Raw genomic sequence first — 24,993 nt, 5'->3', positions numbered from 1 at the left:
TTAGAATCTGAATATTTTAGATTTGTAATCTTTTATAAAAATGAGGCTACTGCTTCGAAGAAATAAAAAAAAAAATAAGTGTGTGTGATTTATTTGTTTGGTAAACCATAATTGAGGTAACATGTTTTCAAGGGAGCACATATTTTGCATGGTTGCCATGGTTACTAGAGCTCAAACTTTTTTTTTTTCAATTGGAGGCATTGCAGCAATGTCTGATAGTGGAAAGAGAAGATTTTGCGCCTGCAACCTTGTGTGCGCTCAATTCTCACATCAAGTGACGTGACGAACAGAACGGCCCACTCTGTTAATGTACTCACCGTGGGATAACCCAAATAGCAAGATGGCCGCCTGTGGAGGGGAGATTACGGACTCACAGGTGTGTGGATTGGACCGGTCACTAGAGGTCAAACACTGGAGGGAAGAGCTTAGGTGTCCAAACGCCAGTGTTGCAGGCAGTTATGGCACTGTATACAGTAACTTCAGCTTCTGATTAAGGGAAGGGGCTTCAATTTCAATTTCAATTGAAATTCAATTCAGTTCAATTCAATTGTACTTTATTTCCACACAACAGAAAGGTAGTACATTTCATAAATCATATTGTTCAAACAATTTGTAAGATGAATAAATGAATAGGAACACAATGCATATTTTGTGATGGCTCTTGTGTGCTATCCCTTCATGATCAAGTGCAAAGATTGCAACAACAACAATAACAAATTTGGCAAATGTCTCGAAAGTGATTTTTTTTTTTTTATGTCACTAAACCATTGGGATTTATACAATGTACTGCTCTTTGTTTTGTTAAGAAATTACTTTATATGTGCTCCAATCTTGAAGTGGGTTTAAAGACAGTGAGGAGGTTATTGACCTCAATGTAAACTTAAAAAGAAGCTGTAAAGTTTTTCCAGATGTCGGATGGGTATCTTTATTGTAATATCATAGAGATAAATAGACACTCAACTTTTCCAATCTTTTCTGTAAGAAATTGTTTACTGTAACCTTTGTCCATTCTGGATTTTCTAAATCAGATACAAATTTTATTGAATGTCATATTATTATTGGAGCCTACTTCCATATGATATGGCATGATACCTTTTGTTTACATTTCTAGTGATGTCTGAAACCAATGCAGGTGTAGAATTATATACATAGTTGAGGATGAGGAAAATTTGTTTTGTTTCATACGTTTTACATGTGAGATCCAATTTGTTTTTTTCCGATATGACTGCAGTTATGCCTTCATGAGGGATTTGACTTAGCTTGAAGAATATGACCAAGGTTGTAGATTTAACAGTCGATATACAGCTCAGATCCATCTAGATGTTTTTGTTTTTTTTATACGTTGTATATATTTCTCAAGGACAGACGTAATGGATGCTGTTTGTGAAGCTAGCAATCAATAAATGAGTGAGGACAAACATAAGCTAGAGGTACAGAAATTATTTGAGTTCCGTGTTCATCAATATTGCATCTGGCAGAAGTAAGATGGAACAGTACTGGTCCCTGATTCAATGCAACCTTGAATTTGTATACAAATTTGTATAATATGTGTAAAAGTTACTGTGCAGCAGGCATGGGCAGAGCGAATATGGCGGTAATCACATCTAATTCTTCCCCTTTTATCATGACTAAAGCATTGTCACTTCACTATACTAATGCATTTTTAGAGCTTACAGTTAATATTTCTTTTCTAAACCCATAAACAGTTGCTAGGAAAATCTACAGAACTCTGATAATTTCAAGATAGAGATAGTGCTCCATGCCTTTCGTGTATTATCAAATAGAGCTCATGCTGTGTACTGGCATAGCGTTGCCCACTCATTGTTATGGATATTACATAGCTCTGCCGCCATCTGAGTTTTTACAGTTATATGCAATTTAGCGAGAATTGACTAGAAAAATTTGTGAAATATACAATTTATACAGTATGCAAATGCAAGCTCAAACAAATGTCATAGGACACAAATGGGAAAATTAGATGGATAACTTTAGTGATTTTGTAATGTAATTAGTTTGATGAGATGAATAGCCTCTTTTCAAAGCTGGTAAAAGATTACTGGGTATGTAAACAGAAAATTCTATTGAAAGCATAAACAGCCCAAAGATGACATTTCTCATGCTCTTAATCCTTCGAACACCATGAAAGACAATGACACACAAGTAAATGTGACGCTGATATAAGAGAGGATGTTTGTTTACTTACACTATGGACCTAGAGTACGTAGGTCCATGCTTACATTCATCAGTATGATGCCGACAGAATTTGAATAAGGAGGAGGAGGAGAATTTGATGTTAATATAAATGATGGGTGCAGGTTAAGACTTTGAAACCCGCGAGTCATACAGCCCATGAGCTTGACACTAGGCGAATAAGGCTCAATGAGTCTGACAGTAGGCAAACAAGGCCTATGAGTTTGACACTGAGCTAAAAAGGCCTATGAGACTGACACATTAAGCCCTGTGATGTACATTGTAATGTTGGTCTTGGGCCCTTTTTGCCTAGTATCAAACTTGTGGGCCTTATTTGCCTAGTGTTGAGCTCATGGACTGTATGACTCTGGCTGTATGGCTTGTGTACCTTTTTTTAAATGTTGAACTTATGGGCGGTATGACTCATAAGTGTCGGTCTCGTGGCATAATGATGGTGATGATGATGATGATGATGATGATGATAATAATAATGATAATTTAAATTTTCTCATTAAAAGCTTTTACAGAATGGCTCCCGTGATGATGGTGGTGATGATGGTGGTCGTAACATTGATAGTGATGATGATACTGATGGTGGTAGTAATGACAATGAGGGTGATGATGATGTTGGCAGTGCAGATAGGCTGGTGAGGCAAAGCTTGTCTAGTTGATGATGGTAACAGTGCTTCAGATGGGTGGATCAGACAGATAAATTTACTATTTGGAAACTTGGAGAGGCAAAGAATTCAAAGGAGTGCAAGAAGAAAAAAAGGCAAAGATCACTTTGGTAATGAGGGAAAAATGATGTTGGATTTCACTGTAATGAATGACACTGTCATAGAATTGCTGCTGGTGTTGTAGGTGAATTGTCACAGCAATTTAGTATTCATCTAGACGTGTGGTTTTTAGATCAAATGCAATAAAATATGCATCTGGTCCAGACATGATTGGAATATAATGCCACATTTGATCTCAGACCTCTTTTTAAGTGAGGTAAGGGGGGAGGGGATGGTGATGGGATATCTGTAAAGGTGACTAAACCTTTAATGCTCGATGGAAACCCCAATTCTGAGCACGGAGGGGCACCCCTACTGACTTTTTTATTTCCAAATTCAGGCGACGCTAGTCCTGTATGTTGATTTTCCTATCAGCTTGTATTGCATCTCCCATTATGTTTGCTGATTTTGGGCCAAATTAGATCAATCTTGGTGGATATTGGCCACTTTTTGCTCTCCGTTCAATTGCAATCCTCAAGGGGGAGGCGCAGAGGAGCCGGATTTGGGGAGAAGGAGAATTGGGGAGAAGGGGAGTTGAGAGAGAAAGGAGGTACGCATGGCTCTACCCCGAGCAGTTTTTACGTCATCGTGTGGTATGAAAACAGCGTGTCTCGAATGAGATGCCTCAGAATCGCGCAGCTAAATTTTCACTCCACTCCTCGCCTTGGTACTGGTTGGCTCATTTCATTTTGGGCTAATGAGTAATGACGTACATCAATCATCCTTATTTATTTGCCAGATGCTCAGATACGTCGCTTGCGTTTGTTTTTTGTCCTGGTATTCATATTGTACACACAGATACTCACACACACATGCGCACACATATGCACAGTATATATGGTACACATATTCACACACACACGTACACACATACATACATACATACATACACCCCCCCCCCCCCCCCCCACGTACACACAGACACGCAGGTGCAGTTGTACCAGTAGACACAATTTACTATTAAAAGCTTTGATTTCAAGTTGATATGAAATCATGTGACGTTTTTCCGCATACATATTCTGCAGGTCCATAACATATTCTTAGCGATTTGACTGTGTTCCCCCCAAAGCCCCACAACTGTGCATAAACAGCATTAACTCTAAATATTTGTTGAAACTTCTTCAACGGAAAAGATGATTTGTGTGCCCCCCTCTGAATCCGCCACTGAGTATATAACATGTTTGATCGACTCGGTGAGATTATCATCAGAACATTCCTAAACTCTTGCTTTTTCCCCTCTCGTAACAATTCAGAAATACTTAACCTTTTCCTGAGGAATGAATGTCTGTAAGTTTCACCAATGGTATTTCATGGCTATGTCTGTGCCCGGGACTTTGGACAGTGTGTACAATGTTATGGGGTTTTCTGTGTCAACTACTAAGAACTCGAAGCAGACATCGGGTTAAATGTTCTGCTATGTCACACAGGTGACTCATTTTGATTTACTTCCAAGCCTCCATCATTCTGACATAAATCTCTAATATGAATGCAAAGATTTTATTGAAAAAAAAGTTCTGCTGTAAATTAAGTCATGTACAAGTGTACCATATTCTATTTCATTACATTGCATCATTTTGTCATGTATCACATTTTGTTCTAATAGATGAAATACTATATATTTTCTAGATTATGAAGTGAATCAATTTTATGTCAAATGAAAAATATTTGCTCTCAAAGTAGGAGGTGAAATGTACATTAGAGCTCAAGTACACCTTCATAGACAAAAATCAACATATTTTTACTTTTCTCGCATAACAAAGAATACTCATCTTCTCTCTTTCAGAAGGCAGGGGGAATAATATTTCCCTTAATATACGTCAGTAACAAGTTGAAGAAATGTGCACTTTATTCAAAAAGTAAAGTTTTGTAAAATTCTCTTTTTATTTTCCTTATATCGTTATATGCATATGACATCATACACTGTAGTAGTCATCTCATCCAGCAGTGACTGCGCAGATACTTTAAAAATTCATAACATTTGGACGGATTGTCCGATTTTCCCCAAATTTTCACTGATGTGTTCTGCTAATATTGTTGCATTCACTCAATCCACATGTCTATAAAGGTAAACTTGTCTTTTAATAGATCAAATTAGATTAGCATCTTATTATTTGCCTTCTCCCCATAACCGTTCAGAGATGAATTTTTAAAATACCTTAATCCTTTGTGTGCTTTGAGTGCTGGTTAGCACAGAAAATTCTTTAAAATTTCACATTCTGTCTAAATTTCCTAACACAGAAAAGGTTAATTCTCTTTCTTTGCCCCATTTCTACAGTGTACCTCCCCTCCTGTCCCACTTTGCTTCCCAAAATAGACCAAAATTCATTTCACCCCCCTTTTTTTTTTCTTTCGGATTGAGGGGTATCCATTCAACCCCAAGAGCATTCATTAAGTCAAGGAGGAGCACCAAACACCCTTTCAATAATGTTATTCTGGCTCAAACCAACACTTAGTCACACGCAGAGGTCAGGTGGGAAGCGTAATGAGTGAAACTCAAGTCAGTGTGCAGTACCTGAAGGACAAGGGCGCCGTCTGTAGAACGGGAGTCACAAGATTGTACGGAGAGTGTCCCCCAACTGTCGCCCCCCCCCCACCAACTCTAAAAAACAGAATACTTGAAGCAACATCGCCATTTGTCTTTCCTGCAAGCTGTTGTTAGCACAGGCTGTTGTGAATGACGAGCTCGAGGGCCAAAGCTGAGCATGACAGCGTGAGGATCTTTTTGAGATTTCAGCGATTGTGATTATCATTCATGGAAGGGAGAAAGCGTAGCCCATGTACCACTCCTACTAGATGATTAACTCTGCCGCCTTGACCAATGAAAGTGCTCAATTTGCCCATCAGCCTTTAGTGTGAAGCATGTCTGCGTGAGCTTCTTCATAGACACTCTTATGAATACCTTGTGGTAGATTTTTGCTACCAAATCCTGGTAGCAACATTTGGTAGTTGAAAAGGCACTAGTGAAGAAATTCACACAGATCTAAACAAACAAACAAACAAACAAGCAAACAGAGATCAAGAGAAGTTGGCAGTTTCAGTTCTTGTTACCAATCTGGAAGTGTTCTGTCATAATAGATTAATTTTGTTTGTGCATTTCTATTTCATCAAGTAATACAAAGACAATTGAGAGTTATTGAGTGATGTTTGAATCTATTGTAAGTTGGAACAGATGAATGATTAAAAATGTACGATATTATTCCATGATAATATGAAATGAAGAAAAGCAGATGTCATTTTATGCATTTGCAAACTTAAGAATTGCATATATCTGCAGTTCAGAAGACAAATTAAGCAACTCTAAGTAGTATAATAAAGTGCAGGTGACAATCATCAACACAAGCAAATGCTTGACGAGGATTATGGTCTGAGAAATGCTTATACAATAATGACAAATTAAAGGGATAATCCAGTCGCTACTCACCGAGTTAAAAGAGCTCTGTTATGGAGTACTATCATAATTGAGAGATCTATTGATACCTCGTGAATATGTCTCATTCCCTTGACCCTAGGACATATTGGTGATGAAATAAAAGAGAATAACAATTTCAGATATCATGAATGCCCTCGATACTTTGACTGAGTTCTTTTTCCATCATGACTGTGTACTCTCACAGACTGCTGCCACATCCAGTCCCCTATGAGGGAGCAGCATGTAAAGACTACTGATCCACCTCCTTCCCCCCCCCCACCCTCGCAACCTTGCGAGAGGATGTGTCGTTTTAAGCCGATCAATATTCGAGGCAGGCCCAGTCGACATCAGGAGGTGAATGCCACGCAAAGGCATCGGCGGACTTCATGCGATACCACCGCCCTCTGATGGTCCTCAGATTGCCCACACAAGCCTCTGCTCTTTTTACCGCCGATAATTGGCCCGTAATTGAGCCGTCTCATTCCTTTGGTATGATGGGGAGGTGGGGACCGGGATATTGATTTTATCTGCCCCTCATCTGTTCACCGCCGCTGTTTAAGTGAAAACAGCTCCCCCCTACTCTTACAACTTTTGTTTGCCGCCATTGAAAGCAGGAGAGAGAGGGAGTTGGGCGGGGAGACTATTAGCTCAAATGTTACGAGTCGTGTCGGAGCGTGCATCATTACAGGATCCAGCATCAAGCCAGGGAGATGCTCTCTGAGAGTGGAAAGAAGCCTCTACCTAAGGCTTGGGGGGGGGGGGGGGGAGGGAGGAGGGACTGTTCATTGATGGAAAAAGCTTTTCCTCTTGATTGATGAGGGCCCATCAATACACCATCAGAGAGATACATCACCAGATAGCCTGCAGCCATGTGAACCAGTCGAGCAAGGGAAGAATTAAAATGATGATCCTTTTCGTCTTCTACCTTTCTCCCTCTTTTTATCTTCTGCTCTCGCTTGATGCATGTACCTCCAAGCTTCTACCATGATGCCTCCCAAAACAAGTATGCAATTTTCTTTAAGTATTATGACATACAGGAAGGCCAAGAAAATGTTTGAAGATTTGTTGTTGTTTTTTTAATAACAGTCGTAACAGGACTTAAAAGATTTGTAAGGCAATTACTCAAGATTCCATTTAGCCACGATAAGAACAAAGCATGTCTATATGACTGAATACATACTATTAAGGAGCTTGAAGCTTCTTTTCTAATGAAGGAGGAAATGGCACATTCTTGAAGTACATAAATGCTAGTGAAGACAAAAGGTTTATTACCTCCACCAAGGGAGGAGGTTATGTTTTCTTTGGCGTTTGTTTGTTGCTTTGTTCGTGTGCAAACTAACTCAAGAAGTTGTGAACAGATGTGGATGAAACTTACAGGAAAGGTTGAGAATGACACAAGTAACAAATGATTAAATTTTGGTAGTGATCCAGGAATTCTTGTGGATTTTGTGAAGGATTTTCGATATTTTGGTAGGTAGGGTCAATGAACTTGGGAGTTCAAGCTGTGCATTTTTGAGGTTTTCATACACGCACTAAAGTGTGTGCTCTAGTTTCTGCTAGGGCGAGGTGCGCTGTGCAGCTGGAAGTTGATGACATAACAAAAGGCTTCTCTATTGGGAAATCGGGCGACTTTCAGCACACAACGTATGGGTGGAAATCACAGATCTCTATGGAAGAACAAGATAAGTGGTGGAAACGAGCTGCTTGGCGGAGGTCTGCGCGCTCTCAGAGTGCTTCTCTAGTACTCAAAGATGTTGCTACTATCTTTTTTCGAGACTACCGAGATCCGAGATTATGGAAAACTATTTCACTCTGGTGTGAAAGATCAGGTGTAATTAGGTGATCCGAGTATCCTCTCGGATCACCTTCTGTTTTTGTACGGATTCTTTCTTCTTCTTTTTCTTATTTCTCCCCAAAAGTTGTGCATCGATTAGCTCAGAAAGTCCTCTTCCTATCAAGTTCAAACTTATACCATATGTGTATCGTCTCCCAAAGACGGCAATCGAACTAAAATCAAAGTGATCAGTTGACCGTGACGTCACTATGACGTCATTATATGAAAACACATTCTCAATCATATCTCATTAATGGAATGGAATTTTTCAATGAAATTTACGTCACATATATTTCAAGTCAAGCCCATTCTACTCATATTCTCAAAATTCATGTATACCTTAAAACGTGCGCGTACGCGCGCGTTTAAATATTTGTATGCTCAAATCGAGCTCAAATTTTTTTTGCACACGTTTCAGACCATTTAGAGCATTTTTCGAAAAATTGAAAAAATTTTACGGACGCGTACGCGCGCGCGCATATACGCACGCACAGCTCATATGCAATAGAAATTTCCCGTTTTTTCACACTTATCGCCTGCCTGAAATGTCAGGGAATATGTCTACCAAGTTTCAAGTCAATCCGACTCAATATGACGTCATACGGGCCCGTCAAAGTTGAAATTCCGCGCGCACGTCAATGGCGATATACTGCGCAACAATGCCAAAAAAACGCCAATTTCAAATCTGATTTTACTCGTCAGGATGGACGGTGACCCCCCATTTTCTTTACATATTCTGAAAGCTGATGAGTTGTACATGTCATTTCATGGGTTGGCGATGCTGGAAATATGATTAAAAGATATCAAATTTCTTAATAAAATAAAAAGAGTAAATTTTCAGAATGACGTCATCAAATTACAAGTTCACTCGAGCGTATCTCACTTATCCTTTGCCCATTTTCACCCAGATTTCAATATGTTGTAGCTTATGAAATGTTCTTTCATTAATATAATAACAACATTTTGATTAGATGACGGCATCAATTCGTAATATTGGATTGAAGGTAATCTTGTCAAATTTGACCAGTTTACGTGTTATCTTAATGGGAGTGCAGTTTTTCTGGCAATGAAAATTGACATGACTATCTTTTTCGACCACTAGCTCACCTATGCTTCGGTGAATTTCTCTGAGATTTTAATATGTTGTAGCTGAGATATTGGGCTATCGTAATGTGCCCTTCATTTTTTCATACAGTATCGGGATCACGTCCAAAAACTTGGTTGAAATCAAAGCCTATCTTCGATGTATTTTCATACTTCTTTCTTTTTCCAACTTTCTTTGCAATTACTCAAGAAAAACATACTCTATCACCACCATATTTTGCACATGTTTAGTTCATGTCACGTACATTATTTCATAAAATAACAACTACTTCATCAGACGCCATCTTGGGTATGTAAATTAGGGTCAAAGGTCATAAATGTTTCATCCTGTATCTTGGTCAATACATGTTCTATCTTCCCCATATTTTGCACACGTAAAGACCGTGTTACAAGGATCATTTCACAAAATAACCACTTTTTGCTCAGATGACATCTTGTCTGTGCAGATCGGGGTCAAAGGTCATATGTACTTCTTTCTTTATCTTCGTTATGACGTGTTATTTCTATGGGAGGGAATTTTTCTAGATGTGAAAATTGACATGATTGTCTTTATCGAGCACTAGCTCACTTATCCTTCGGTGAATTTCTCCCAGATTTTAATATGTTGTAGCTGAGACTTTGCGCTATCGTACGTGTTCCCTTTGTTTTTTATATGGTGTCGGGATCACGTCCAAAAACGTGGTTGAAATTAAAGGTTATCTTCGATGTATTTTCATATTTCTTTCTTTTTCCAATTTTCTTTGCAATAACTCAAGAAAAATAGCCCCTATCAACTCAATATTTTGCACATGTTTATTTATTGTTACGTACATTATTCCATAAAATAACAACTACTTGATGAGACACCATCTTGGGTATGTTAATTAGGGTCAAAGGTCATAAATGTTTCATCCTGTATCTTGGTGAATACATGTCTTATCTTTCCAATATTTTGCACACGCAAAGACCATGTTACAAGAATCATTTCACAAAATAACCACTTTTTGCTCAGATGCCATCTTGGGGGTGCAAAGTGGGGTCAAAGGTCAAATATACTTCATTCTGCATCTTTGATAGTGTATACGGAATTCGGTACCCAAGATGGCAGGTCTGACTCCCTTTTCAAAATGAGAATCCAAACATCACACGACCAATGTCCCTAATCTCAGGTGAAAACTCGAATCATTGATTTAAAAAAAAAATCGGATCACCTAATTTGTCAGTCTTGACAAATTCCGGGTCTAGTTAGATCTAGGAAGTGTTCACTGAGAAGAGAAATGGGGAATGCTATCTGGCTGGCAGTCCTAGAAGATACCGACAAAGTTCTGAATTATTCATGGATGGCTTCTGGACTGTTTGATTACTCGCTGAAGCGGAGAGGCGGTGACTTCTTCCGTTGTTGGGTCAAATGTTCATTGATTGATGAAAACCTGTTACAAGAGCTCCACTGCAGAATAATTCATTGTGTACAGTAGAGGAAGGAGTCACACGTCAAAGGATGTGCAAATTTTTCACAGGACTATTCGTGGCAAATCTTTGAAGGTGGCTGCTGGTCACAGTACTTGCTGTCGACTATAGCGATCACTCGTTCATTACTTGACCCCATGTGCATTTATATGTGTGTGTGTATATGTGTGTGCGCGCACGCACATATAGGCTCACTTGATAGCTTTCCTATTGATGCCTTTACAACATGTTCTATTCCTACCACCAGATCCCAGAATCCAAATTGTAGTGTTTTGGTGCTGAATGTCCATCATGTCTTTTTTCTTTTTTGATATCCATGATTATTGTTATTGGTTTATCATATAAAGTAACATATTAGAGCTTATTTGAATCCTTACCTGTTCATTATGTAATTTTTGATTTGGTTGCAAAATTTTAATACACAGGTGTATGAATATATTTTGAGCACCTTGCAAAATATGTGAAGGATGATTTGTACGTTTTCTTTGCCCGGATTAGGATGATTTATTTCTAAACACACCTTTTTCTATACATCTTGGGGCTTTTTTTTTTGTTTAAAGCTGACATTGTTGTAGTGGTTTTCCAGTTACAAGAATAAAAACTGATGATATGATCTTCAGTTTGGTCTACATGCATGTTTGTTCTCAAATCACTCTTATTAGTCTAAATGTCATTTATTGGATTTATTCAGTCCTGTGTCCATGCTCTTGTGCTAAACACATTTCTGTTGTCATGACCACACCACAAATTGTTTCAATTTTTGTATGAAGCTTGTCAAGGAAAGATAAAGCCATGAGTCCTAGAATTTGTGAGATTTTAAGATTTCTCAAGAGAATTAGATCCCTGGGATTCTACTCCGGGTTTTCATGTATTTTTGATATCTGTAAAAGAAAAGATGGTATTGTTAATCACTTGACTGCTTCGGACGTCATTGCTGCCGTCATGGGGGGGGGGGGGGGGGGGGGAGTAGGGAGGGTTTTCATCCTGGGCATTGACACCATAAATGGACCAAACTACAAGGCATGATGATGGTAATGATGAGTACTTCCCAGAGTAACAAACATGTTTGTCTCTTTTCTGTCTCTCCTTCCCTCTCCTGTCCCCACAGAGCACTAACGAGTTCTTTGACATGGGAATCTTCGTCGCCTTCTTCATCCTCATCTCCATCATCTGTTTACTGCTCGTCCTCAAACTCAGATGGCGGCAGAAACGAAAACAGGTGAGAAACAACTTTTCCCCCAGTCATTGTGACCTCCCTCCCCCTCCCCCACCCCCAGCCCACCTTATTCCCCCTCCATCTGTTTTATTCCACTCTACGTCCAAAGTTTCGGAAGGAAACCTAGGCCAAATTCTTTGTCTCTGCCAACTTGTGGAGCGTCCATGCTTCTTCATCTTTGAGGCTGATGTAAATGTCAGAAAGCTACGGGGACATAAGTAATGCCCAGCAGGAAAAAAGAGGCCAAATTCTGTCCTGAATGCACATGCACATCAACTTCTTTGTCACCATTATATTGTCATCTAAAGGAATTCAGAATCTTTTCAGTAAATTGAGGGTTATGAAAAAAAAATACTACATATTATCATTACACATGCTGTTCTTAGTATGAAAAGCACATTTTTTTGTGTGTACTTAAAAAAAAAATACATATATATTTTTTAGTAATTCTGTTGTCAGAATTTGGATCAGAGAGCTATCCTTCACGCTAAATGATTCTTCCACACTTGCCATTTCAAGAAAGAAGAAACTTATAGAATACTATATTTTTCTTTGCCATTTTCACAAGTTGCGTCAGGACACAGCTGGCTGTATTTGCTTCAGCATCTCTTCATGAGATGCAGGCTTTTCATTGACGTCCCTAGCTATCTCTGATCACTGATCCAAACACTGATCCAAATCGCTGATCCAAAACGCCATTGTACTCAATTTTGTTGAGCTCGAGAAAGAGTTCATATCACGAACATGCACTGCACATTGTTGAGAAACTACAAACCCCTATTGAGCAAGCCGTTAAGCATCTACCACTGTTATACTGTAGGTGATTTTACATTTATGCTTCCCCAGTTAACATGATAAGAGAGAATCGGCGATTGTAAGTGTGATTTGCATTTATGCTTCTCCAGTAAATGTTATGAGAATGTGTGAGATCGCCTACTGTAAACTAACTTTTGTGTGTGCGTTGTGAATCAGAGTTTCAAAACAAAAGTTTATATCAAAGTAAGTTTGGACTCTATCATGCTTTGCATTAATCATGTTTCACAATTCTGATTATGGCCCCAAAATGTTAATCATAAATGCACCTTTAGAGTCTCCTGTTATAAATCTTTGTCTGTCTGTCTGTCTGTCTTACTGACTATTTTTATAATCTCTCTCTTTTCTGCCCTTTCTCATACTGTCTTTAATCTTTCCCTTCCCTATAAGTGAGTGTTTGTGTGTGTATGTATATGTGTTTTTGTGAGTGTGTGTGCATCTCTCTCTCACACCTGTTGTATGTACTTTCTCCATAGAAAAGTGTGTGTGTGTGTGTGTTTTCTCTCCCTCTCTCCTCCATCTCCTCCCCTCTCTCTCTTTCTCTCTCTTTTTTTCTTCTAAGCTTACAGCTCACTCCCCCTGTATCTGTCTCTTCTTTTCATCTTGTAAACTTTTCCTTGACCCTACATCATTCTGTTCTTCCTCTTCTATATTTTTTCCCATCCTTTCTTGAGTCTTCCTCTGTTTTTCTGTTCCTTCTCTCTCTCTTTCTTTCTCTGTGCCTTGGACTGTCCTTATTTCTTTTATTTCCTTTTCCATTCTTTTCTTCTGTCAGTCCTTGTCTTAATCCCCTGTCAATTCTATTCTTTGTGAGACTGCCATATTTTGCGCCACCCTATCCTTGCCTACCCACCTCCGCATCAACGTAATCATCTTCCAGCCGCATCTAGGAATGAAACATCTGCTAAACGAGTCTGTATCATTGACGTATGAGCCTTACCCCAGCACAAAGGCCAAAGTTTTTAAGGACCCGAAAAGGGAAGAGTTATAACAAAAATAGCCTCAATGACGGTGATCTCATACGTGCTTTGTAGATCAAAGCTGCCAGACGAATCGTGGAAATCGCAGATGCGCTCCGCACAGAGGGCGTCTCTTTGATATGAGTCAGGTCTCAAGCTCTGAAACGCCACTTACAAGTGTAGTCCCCCCCCCCCCCCCCCCCCACTGTCTCCCTTTATTTTTTGATGCAGATACACTTCATCAATTCTCTTAGACCCCATTCAGGACACTCGTTTAAATTGAATTAGTCTCGGCTTTGGGAGAATGACGCTTGCCGCTGATGATCTTTGCAATTGGTAATGGCTTTTTCGGCTTCCTAAGGGTCAGTCGCGCCAAGAGCCACCCTGCAACTAGTGGCAAATACCCACTGGAATACTTGATCAGCAGCACTGGGGGCCCTCCGTGCCCCTCCCAAAATGGCTAAACCAGAACTTCCGCAACCTCTGACCTCTGGAAATGAATGACCCTGCTGTTTGGCATCCACTTTTGCGCCCACCCTAACCCTGATTCTGCATCCAAACACTCCCCAGTTCAGTATCTGCAGATCTTTTTTTCTCCTCCTCTCATTGTCTGGACTCTTTATTTCTCACATATCGCTCCGTTTCTTGTCAAATGGAAAATATATCTCTATATCTAGACAATAGCTGCAGGGATTATTACTATTACGCCAGAAATTTTTTTGCATGCATGAAACTTTTGCGTATTTCACAAGGAGCCAAGATTCATGAAAGTAAAATGTGCCCGAAAGTGATTTGTCTACACAATGCATTGAATGCCAGTGGCGATTCATGAAAGTTGCATGTGTGCTGCATATATTCATGGTTTTACAGGATCATACCTGTATGCGAAGCTGAATCCCTTTTGTTTTACCTATAACTAATATAGGCTCTGTTTAGGATTCAGGCATGTCCAGTGTGAGTTTGATGTGTTTGTATTTCATTGTCCACAGTATCATTTTTTTTTTTTTGCCATACATTTAAGCACTGACATGAAAAGGCATTCAGTCAGATATCCAAGTAGACCCCTCTTCAACATTTTCCCCCGAGTTATTGAACATGCACAATGTCTGATTTAATCACAGCTCGTTTTACCGGCATATGCTAATGGTTTGCTAGTGTATGGTAGCATTTGCATTCTTGTGAAGGCATTTGCAAAGTTTAGGCAGTCATTTTTTTTAGGAATATGAATATGAATATATATACATAGGTATTTTATACATATATCATAGTTCTTCCTTTATGTGGAGTGTATTGTTTTTGTCTGATATGTCTCTGTTACTTTTTGATGCTCTCTCTCTTGTAAAGTTCTGTCTATTATACAGTGGTTCATATTTCTGTCCTCTTCATACAAATTTCTATCCTCTTGTCTGCTGTAGTCACCTTGTATCAGTTTCACATATTTTCATTAATTGATATCTATCTGTGTTCCCTACATACCTGTCGAATTATGGTGTCCATCTTTATACCCCCGCCAAACGAAGTTTGAAGGGGGTATATAGGAATCAGCGGACGGTCGGGCGGTCGGTCGGGCGGTCGGGCGGTCGGTCGGTCGGGCGGGCGGGCGGGCGGTCAGTCGGGCGGTCGGTCGGGCGGTCGGTCCGTTGCAAATCTTGCGTCGCGAACTACTTCCTCAGTTTTCAACCGATTCCCATAAAACTTGGCACAGATGTGTGCCTTGGGTTGTAGATGTGCAAGACGTATTTTTTGACAGTACCCAAAAGTACGTTGCCATGGTAACGGCATATTATGGGCAAAAATGGGTACAAATCTTGCGTCGCGAACTCCTCCCACAGTTTTTGATCAATTTTTATGAAATTAGGTACAGATGTTCATCTGAATATGTTAATGTGCAAGACACATATTTCCGCAGTGGCAAAAAGTGCGTTGCCATGGTAACGGCATGTTATTGGTAAAATATAGGGCAAAATGCTTCATGGCAAAACTGCTTCATCAGTGTTCTTCCAATTCTCATGGAATTCATATTGAATGTTTGTCTTAGGATATAGGTCAGCATGACACATTTCTTGACAGTGACAAAAAGTATGTTGCCATGGTAACAGCTCACATATTATGAGCCAAAATGATGGAAAATTTTGTGTTGCAAACTACTTCCTCAGTTTTTGCCCAATTTCCATGAAACTTGGTACAGATGTGTGCCTTTGGTTGTAGATGTGCAAGACGCATTTTTCGACAGTACCCGAAAGTACGTTGCCATGGTAACGGCATATTAATGGCAGAAGATCAAGGAAAGATCTTGCGGATTTAACTACTTCCTCAGTTTTTTGACCAAAGCTTATGAAATGTTGTTTTGACCAAAGCTTATGAAATGTTGTTTGGCGGGGGTATAACCAGTCGCTGTAGCGACATTTCTAGTTTTTGTCTGTCAACCTGTCTGTTGCTCATGAATGTTTTTACCAGTAGTTTGTTTTTTTGCACCTGTTGATTTTCTACTTTTGGAAGAATTTATTCTTGTTGTGTCTTTCAACTTGTGAGTCCCTTGGTTGCTTCCATCTCGTCTGGCAGACTTCCCAGGCGAGGCAGGCCCTCAACGCTCTGTCCAAGATGGAAGTCCGCAAGTACTGTCGCAGCGAGCGCCACTCTCAGAAGATTCTGTCCGACGAGAGGTGGGCGACGACTCTGAGCATAGCCTCGGACGGGACTATCTGTGCTATATGTCTTGAGGAGTTCCGGGAAGGGGAGGTAAGTACCCACCCATTCCCTGCCACGCCCTTTTGTGCCACGCCCTTTGGTGCAACACACTGCCATGCTATACCAGTCCATGTCATCTCCTCCATACTGATTGCTGTCTATCATCTTTTAATGTCACACTCCTTAATGCTACACCGCATAATGCCACACCGCAGAAGGTCTTTCCCTTTAATGCTATATCCCTCACAGCACACCACTTAATACCATGCTCTTAAATGCTACACCCCTCAACGCCATGCTCCTCAATGTCACACCATTTAATGCCACACCCCCCAAGGCCACACCCCCCAAGGCCACACCCTTAATACCATGCTCCTCAATACCATGCTTCTCAATGTCATTAAACCCGTTGAGGATGAGTCCTGAGTATACTCAGGCAAGCATCTTTGAAAAATATGTGTTGTAGTAAAATCAAGCCATCCTCAACGGGTTAATATCACACTTGTCAATACCACACCCCCTCAATGCCACACCCCTGTATGCTATGCCCTTGATACCACTCTCCTCAATACCATGCTTCTCAATGTCACACCCCTAAATGCCACACCTTTATGTGTTACACCCCTTACTTCCACATCCCTCTATGCCATGCCCCTCAATGTCTCAACTCATAATGCCACATACCGTAATACCTTGTGAGGTGATTTCACAAACATTATCATCATTAGCAACTCTGTTCCATGAAAAGGTGAAATGTTCAAGTTCAATACCTTTCAATCGATTTTATCCCATTTTAATGAATACTAGTCTGTTATTTTGATACGACTTTAGTTGTTAAGTTTGACCTTAACCGCAAGTGGAATTTTACTTTAAATCAAACAAAGCTTTGCTGTGCTTTTTGAAGATTGTTCATTAGAATGCCACACTGACTGTGACTCTGAGCGCAGTGAGTCATCAATTTGTTGTCGTAAGGAACATAATTCACTTTGAAATCCACTCGACTGAGCTGCCAGCATCAATGTGACGACTCGCCCAGTAAACAAATTCTGGTGTTTGAGTGGTGACGATGATGTGACATTTACCAGACAGATTAAGTTTTTTTTTTCCCCCGCAGGAAAAAACTGGCCCTCCCTTAGCATGGATGTATCTCGTTTGCTGCATTTGTTTTGTTCTTTTGTTTTAAGGGGAATACATTTTGTAGAAGCTTCTTGTTATTGAGCAGCCAAATACTATACTTTGAGAAAGCCTCATTTATACGTTCCAATGAATGCCAGTGTGCAATGCAACAGATGTTTGTCTGCAGTGACTCTGACTCTCCGGCTTTTGATGGGAAAATCTCCCGCTTTGAGGCCATTTTAGCAAAATCTCCCGCTCTCCCCCTTCAGTTTGAATTTCTCCTCTAGCTGAGTGTTTTCTGATGAAGATGTACTTTCTCCCTCCTAAAATTTAGCATTTCTCCCACCCAACTTTAGCTTTGTCATAGATGTTTACAAATAGAGATAAGAAAGCACAAAATAGCATCTATAACCCCAGAGCTGGGCCCCGAACACGAGGGACATTGTGCTTCGCGCGTGTGATATGTGCTATGCTCTCATGATATTGTGCGCATGTTTGCATGATGGCAGTCCCCAGCTTTCTGCTGGGTCCAGGCGGGAGAATCTCCAGTTAAAGAGATGCTTTGGATTGTGGTCTCTGTAACTGTGGATTTCTTTATAACATAAAAAACAGGATAACTAATCTCACTCTACTCAGGTCAAAGATCTTTTCTTAAACCCTGCGTGGCGGCTGAAATTCATCAATAATGACGTATATTCACCAGCACCCACAGTGCCCACAAAAGACCGTAAATATGATCGACACATCTGAAATTTTAATGGAGTTCAGAGGGGGAAAAAAAAAGGAAGATGTTTTGAAACCGTAGAAAAACTGCATTAACTTGTGCCCAAGGGGTGCCATTTATTTGTCTCTCATATGGAAGTCAGCTTCTAAATCTAGTGATATGGAAGAGGGACAGGAGGGAAGATCAGATGGGCTTTAGGTAATGGCAGGCTGTAGGATTATTTAACGAGAAAGGACGAACTGTTTAATTCATAGCGACATCAGAGATCACTTTTACTCTGCGAAGATTTTCCTGCCACCATTTTGTCCTCCCCTTTGATTGAGATGCATTCTCCGAATGCAGCTTAGCCGGAGATCCTGAGATGACTAGTAGGGTAGAGACGGCGAAATGATACGTCTCGGTTTAGGACTGTCGAAGATTATCATAGTCAGGCTTGATAGGAGGCTAATGGCAAGCCATAATTCACAGCCAGAGTTGTTTGTTATGCGGGCATGACGCGATGTAGATGTATTGGCCGATTTCTTGTGAACAGGGTAGATTAGTTTAGCTTAAGATGCGTTCTTCCAAATTGATGGAGACGGCGGTTGCTGATTTGCTTTTTAGATGCCAACATGAATGTTGTACGGTAGTCAAAGATACTGTTTGACATTGTGGTAGCTCATAAGAAAACAAACAAACAATAACACACACTAACACACTTGTGCAGAAATTGTCAAAGTTTGCTTTCTGAGCTGTATTATACATGTAATATCGATGATAAAACACCAGGCTCGGAAAAGTTTCGAAATCTTGCAGTTGATATCTTCAGATATTGTTGTGTTCATGTGACTCAGAGCCCTTTTTTTCCCCCCTTTCTCTTGCAGGAGTTGAGAATTGTTCCGTGTGCTCATGAATTTCACAAGCACTGCGTCGATCCTTGGCTGTTATCCAACAGAACGTGTCCTCTTTGTATGTTCAATATTTTAGGTGAGTCTAGACACAAGGGAGATGCTGAATTATGTTTGCCTTCAACACGTTTCAAGAATGATGAAACCCAAACTTGTATGTAGATTGAGTGAATGCAGCAATTTTAGTAGAACACATCATTGAAGTTTGAGGAAAATTTGACAATCTGTGCTAAAGTTCTGAGTGTTTAAAATTGCGGTGATGCCATTGCTGGATGAGAAGACCACAACATTTTGTAACATCACATCGCATGGACAGGAATGTAAAGGAAACATAAAGAGAATTTAACAGTAATTTATTTTTCTAGCATAATGAAAAAGCGCTTGACTTGCCGGTTTCAGAAAAAAAAAAGAAGACTGATATTACCCTTGATGCATGTTAAAAACAACAGGAGGGAATGTTAACTTCTCATTAAAAAAAAAAAAATCCCTGACTTGTGGAGTTTTTTATATTTTCTTTACATCATTTTTCCATGTGTACATCACAAACTGTTGTAGTTTTCTCATCCAGCATTTGCAGCACTAAAACTTCAGAAAGTCAATAATTTTTTTTTTTTTTAACAGATTGTTAGAATTTCCTCTCTCAAACTCTACTAAGGTGTTCTACTAATACTGATTCATTCACTCAATCCCTGCATATATTTGGGTTTCTCTCCCCTTTAAAGGGAAATTCCATCCTGAAGGTACATTTCTTTGTATAAAAACAAAAAAATCTAATGTAGATCAGTGAATATTGGGGAAAAACTCAGACTCACACCACCACCCTCCCCCCCCCCCAAAAAAAAAATGGACTGTTGAAGTTTAGAGAGTATGACAAATTGGTGACCGTGTGATGTAGGATTTGAGCTGCTGTCCTTTCCTTTTGTACACAAAATATCACTAAATCTTTTTTTTTCAAATATTTAGACATTACCAGAATTAATTGGCTGAGGAGTATATTCAAAAACTCTTATTATATACCAAGAACAGGTCTGCAGAAAATTTCACTTGAGTGAAAAATTAAAATTGGTGATTTTTTTTTTTTTTTTTCGTAGACAAACCGAATGGAGAGCTGCTTAACACCTCTGTTACACAGATTTGCCAATTCGTCTTTAATACTTTCAAAACTTTAACAGTTAATAACTTTTTTTTCATGTTTCTGCTTTTCCCCCAAATTGTCAATTTCATTTTGCTTCTCTGTTTTCATACAAAGCTATATGATGCCAGAATGGACTTCTCCTGTAACAGAGAGGACACTTATATCTTCAACAGCATGATGTCTTCTTGACCAACTTATATTTGTGGATGTTACAGGAAAGAGAGTTGGTACAAGAGAGATGTTGTCAACAATCTCAGTATTCTTTTAAGCAAAAAATCAAGTCATCAAGCTTGAAATAGTGGCTCTTTGTTATTTCTAATGAGATTGAAATGTTTAAGCCCCGTGTACTGAGAAGACATTAAGATGATATGTGATGTTATGTTTTAATTGCAACAGTATAGATGCATGTTTTGAAAATATGCCGGCAAGAAAGTTAATAGGTGTTTGATTCTTTTGTTCGGTCTTTTTTTGTCATGATCTTATCATTAGACTGGACTTTCTTAAGATGTATTTCAAATTTTTCAACTGGTGATTTTTCATTCATGATCTAGATTGCGGCCTAGAGGGCAAAAGTTCTGAAGCTTCCCCGACTGGACCCTCTAGTCCTGTAGAGCAACAATTAAGAGTCAGCTTGCCAAACTCTCCCACAAGAGATGCACCATGGGAAGGAGTGTATGCCGCAGCGCCCTCTTCCCACCACCATCACCACCACCGCATCTCGTCACATCACCACCACCACCACCATAAACATTCCAGGAGCCGTTGCTCGCAGGGTGCGTCGAAGCGGGAGCACCGCTCGGTGGCGGTGAGCGGCTCCAGCATGCGGGAGGCAGTGCCCCGTCTTCCATCCACCTCCCACAACCAGCTGGAGCGCTGGTTCGGCCGCGGCCCGCTCACGTGGCAATCAAACTGCGAATACGTGTGTTCCCACTGCCACAGGCACATCAACTGTGGAGGGCAGTATAGTTCTGGCTGCGTGACGCCGCGCCAGCTGGGCCTGGCATCATTTGAGAGCCACTATGTAGTGAACTCATCCTATGCGCCCTGGAGTGGGGCAGGATGTTCCCGAGGTGCTGGCAGCAGCAGGCGTATGGTTTCTCAGGGGGGCAGACACTACAAGGACCAGTGCCACGTGCCAGTCCAGGTCCACTTGGAAGCCATCCAATCTGCCTGCCAACAGGAGTCGTCCGGCCGCCTCAGAGACTCGGAATCTGGGAGCAGCCTCAGCCTGTCTGCTTTCAATGCCGACTACGAGTGCAGCGATTCCACCAGTAGCCCCGAGAACTTTGACAGCACGCAGAGCGTCTACGGGAGCTCCACCACCTGTCACAGCGAGGTCACAGGCTGCGATCCGTGTGCCTATGCCCGACCTGGGGTGGTGCAGCAGTACTGGAGTATGTCTCCGCCCACCCAGCTGACTCCGACCTGTCTGCACAAAATCAAGTTGCAGGGCGTTCATCGCAAACGCATCAACGCGTCGGACAGCGATGACGCCAAGCGATCCGGCAGCGATGCCAATGCCAGCAGCGGCAGCAACTTCTCAACTCGCGTCAATACATCGCGGAAGGACAGCATCCAGCCGTACAAGCCCCAGAGCAGCATCTCAACGGTCACCACGCCGGATTCCGTGGCATCCCAGGTCAGAACTAACCATGTGTGCTCTCCCACTCTGAAAACCACGCCCAGCGATTCAAAACCTTTGACCCCAAGCAGTAACACCATCACACCCCAGGCCGAGGAGCCATCCACACACCTCAAGTCAGACTCCAGCCGACAGCAGACCCCGTGTGCCTGCTGTGGGGACCACCCTGTGTGGGAAAGCTACAGTGCTGACCACAAGAGCCCCTCATCGCCCCAGGAGGAAAAGCTGACGCCCACTGACAGGCCAACGGCCAAAGAAAAACCTACACCCAGTGAGAGGCCGACGTCTAGCGACAGGCCGACGCCTAGCAACAGACCCACGCCCAGCGACAGACCAGAAAGGAGCTCCTCAGCGGGGAGGACACACCGGCGATCCAGCAGAGGAACACCCACCAGGAAACCCAGGGGACACCTGACCCTACCAGTGCAATCCGTAGCAACTCTCAAAAACACACAAGGTGAGTCAATAGGAGGGAGAGCTGGGGAGCAATGAGGAGAATTTGGAATGAAAAACACCTCATGGAGAAAAACTTCATCAATGAAACAAAAGATTTAGATAAATATATGTTTGAGGCAGATGGAATGAATGATGAAACAAAATTTATGACAATTTGAAAATTAAAGGTATTATTTACCACTGGGAGTGGTGATTTGAAAAATGTTCGAGTTATCATATTTGATGCATAATGCATAGGTTAGTTTTATCATAAAACATCCTGCCATATAACATTTGGCAATAAAGCCTAAAATATAAGGAGATATCACTATTTTCTCAATAAACCATAACTGTAGACGGTTTCGTCTAGAAACAATTTTATTATAACTGTTGTTCACATTTTGTATACCGGTATTTAACAATACTTTACTTTGATTATACTGAATGAAATTCTTACATTGGTTGTTTCTATCCCTAGAACACATATTAGAACTATTTTGAAGCTCTAACACTGGGTTTTTGTTTCATCTGCAAATGGTAAACAATGCCTTTAATGTAATGTGTAGTATGCTACTCAAAATTTAATGATATACTTGCACAGTAACTTTTTTACTGCTGATTTCTTTTATACATTTCATTGTTGGTTTACTGGATATAAGTCTTTGTAGATGAAATTTAGTCTCAGCCCATATCCATTAAAAACCCATCTCTCTATGGCCAGGTTCTCAGTATGGCAGGTTTGACTGTTAATGCATGAGTGTGTGTGGGTGGGTGGGTTGGAGTATCCCACACAAACATGTGTGCACTTGTCATCACATGTTCTGTCTTCATCTTTTTTTTTCCTTCTCTTTCCTTCTTCTTCTCCTCTTTCTGACATCTCTTCTTCTGCAGGGACCGTCATCACTGTACCAATGCAGGGGACCTCTACCAGCGGGACGCGGAAGGCCATGGAGGAGATCGTATGACCCCGCCCGCTGCCCCCTCTCCTCCGCCTCACTCAGCTATCATCGTGAGCCGTGCCGTCGGTTCACTACTCAGGTGTCGGTGGGACCACCCCATGCTAGGGTGGCTGGCTCTGCGATAATGACACGAATATTTACAGGGTACCTTTCTTCAGTACTTCCGCCATTCCAGTCGCATCAAGTCCCCGGTGAAAGTGGGTCTCTACGAAAAACCCACTTCGTCAGCTGATGTTTTTCCTCTGTTTTTTTATTTCTCGTATAAAATGCCCTCTCAGTCAGGCTTAGGACATCATCCACAAGATTCCAGTTTGGATGCAAATGCAGAATTAGCGTTTCATTTTAATTCTGGAAGGAGAAGATTTAACTGCATTCTGACAGGCTATGATACAATGTGTTTATTATGGCCAGTGTGGTCAATACATGAGGCTTGGTCATTCTATTTCTTAAACCCATTTTCATGATACCATGAATGCTTAAGTGCTCAATCAGATGGGCTGACATCACAGTGAAACTTGTTCCTTGGACTTCTTTGTTGCGATCAGGGTTGAAGAAGGGACAAGTGAATGCTGTTCTTTACTATTATCCAACATGAGAACATGATTGGGCACCTGTGAGACCTAGATATACTCAACTCTACATTTAGTGGCATTCAGGTTATTACTCTGTTATTCAAGAACCTTTTTTGTTTCAAATCTAAATATACTTCACAGAGGCTATTGAGTCACATTTACATCGCATGTAGAGTGTTCTGTTTTTGTCTTAATTTTTGCTGTTCTCAGCAACAGCAACAACAACAAATGCTGTGGTGTGTCTTGGTTTTTGTCAGCAAAAATGAGAACTTGACCCAAGATTGATTCGAAAGCATTTGAAATGGGCATTTGAGTTTAAGACTGTGGATATTCCTTCGATTTCAAACAATACTTTCAAAGTATAGGGCGTCAAGGATTGTCATTCATTCCTCATGTCAAGATTCAAACTGAGATTTGCCACAACAGAGCAATGATGTCTTGTCGTGAGAGAAGAGCTCGATTATTGATGATGTGACATCCAACTTTTTTTCTCCTCTTGTTATGGCAGCTGTAAAGTGATAGGATTTGCCAAAGAACAAACTTTGTTAGGCCCTAAAGATATCATTTGATGCATTGCTTTGATTTTCAGATCTTTACCCCCTTATGGAAATACACTTATGCTTCCTCTTTTCTCCTGTATTAGTGTAATGAATAACTTGTTGGAAATTATCTTCTCATTAATTAAATCTGTTTCTTGCATTGCCATAAAGAAAAAAAAAAACACTCTCTTCCAATATATCTGCCTACCCTTTTTTTTTTAAAGTCCCAATGTGTATCAGATAGCTGATAGCTACCAAAACAATGCTTTCCTTAAACCAGTGTTAGGTCCATAAACCCTCAAGTCTGCAAGAGGTGCTTATCAAACTATTGCTACCATTATTTTGTGTCCACTTTCACTTCGGTTGGCAGACTTTGATTTTTTTTTTCCCACATAGAATAACTGGGTTAGGATATAACTGGGTGAAATTTACAAATATTGTAACCTGTCCTTGTAAACAATGATAGTTAAAGGCATTATAAATATATGCCTGGGCCCTTGTTTTATGAAGAGTTAGAATTGATCATATAGTTGATTTTAACTGTAAGTC

General features: G+C 40.6%; 1 protein-coding gene across 1 annotated transcript in view; it reads left to right on the top strand.

Annotated features, from left to right (window-relative positions):
- Positions 1–23,775, top strand: part of LOC140228053 (uncharacterized) — a 31,859-nt gene extending 8,084 nt beyond the window's left edge. Inside the window, exons 2-7 of the mRNA XM_072308454.1 lie at positions 11,868–11,978; positions 16,310–16,486; positions 19,139–19,241; positions 20,849–22,163; positions 22,254–22,396; positions 23,266–23,775. Of these exons, the coding sequence (XP_072164555.1) occupies positions 11,868–11,978; positions 16,310–16,486; positions 19,139–19,241; positions 20,849–22,163; positions 22,254–22,396; positions 23,266–23,339 (1,923 nt within the window). The 3' untranslated portion in view covers positions 23,340–23,775. The remainder of the gene's footprint in view (positions 1–11,867; positions 11,979–16,309; positions 16,487–19,138; positions 19,242–20,848; positions 22,164–22,253; positions 22,397–23,265) is intronic.
- Positions 23,776–24,993: the final 1,218 nt, after the last annotated feature.

The sequence above is a fragment of the Diadema setosum genome, chromosome 4 (genome assembly GCF_964275005.1).
Source record: "Diadema setosum chromosome 4, eeDiaSeto1, whole genome shotgun sequence".
NCBI classification, from domain to species: domain Eukaryota; kingdom Metazoa; phylum Echinodermata; class Echinoidea; order Diadematoida; family Diadematidae; genus Diadema; species Diadema setosum.
This window is presented reverse-complemented; position numbering and strand designations above follow the sequence as displayed.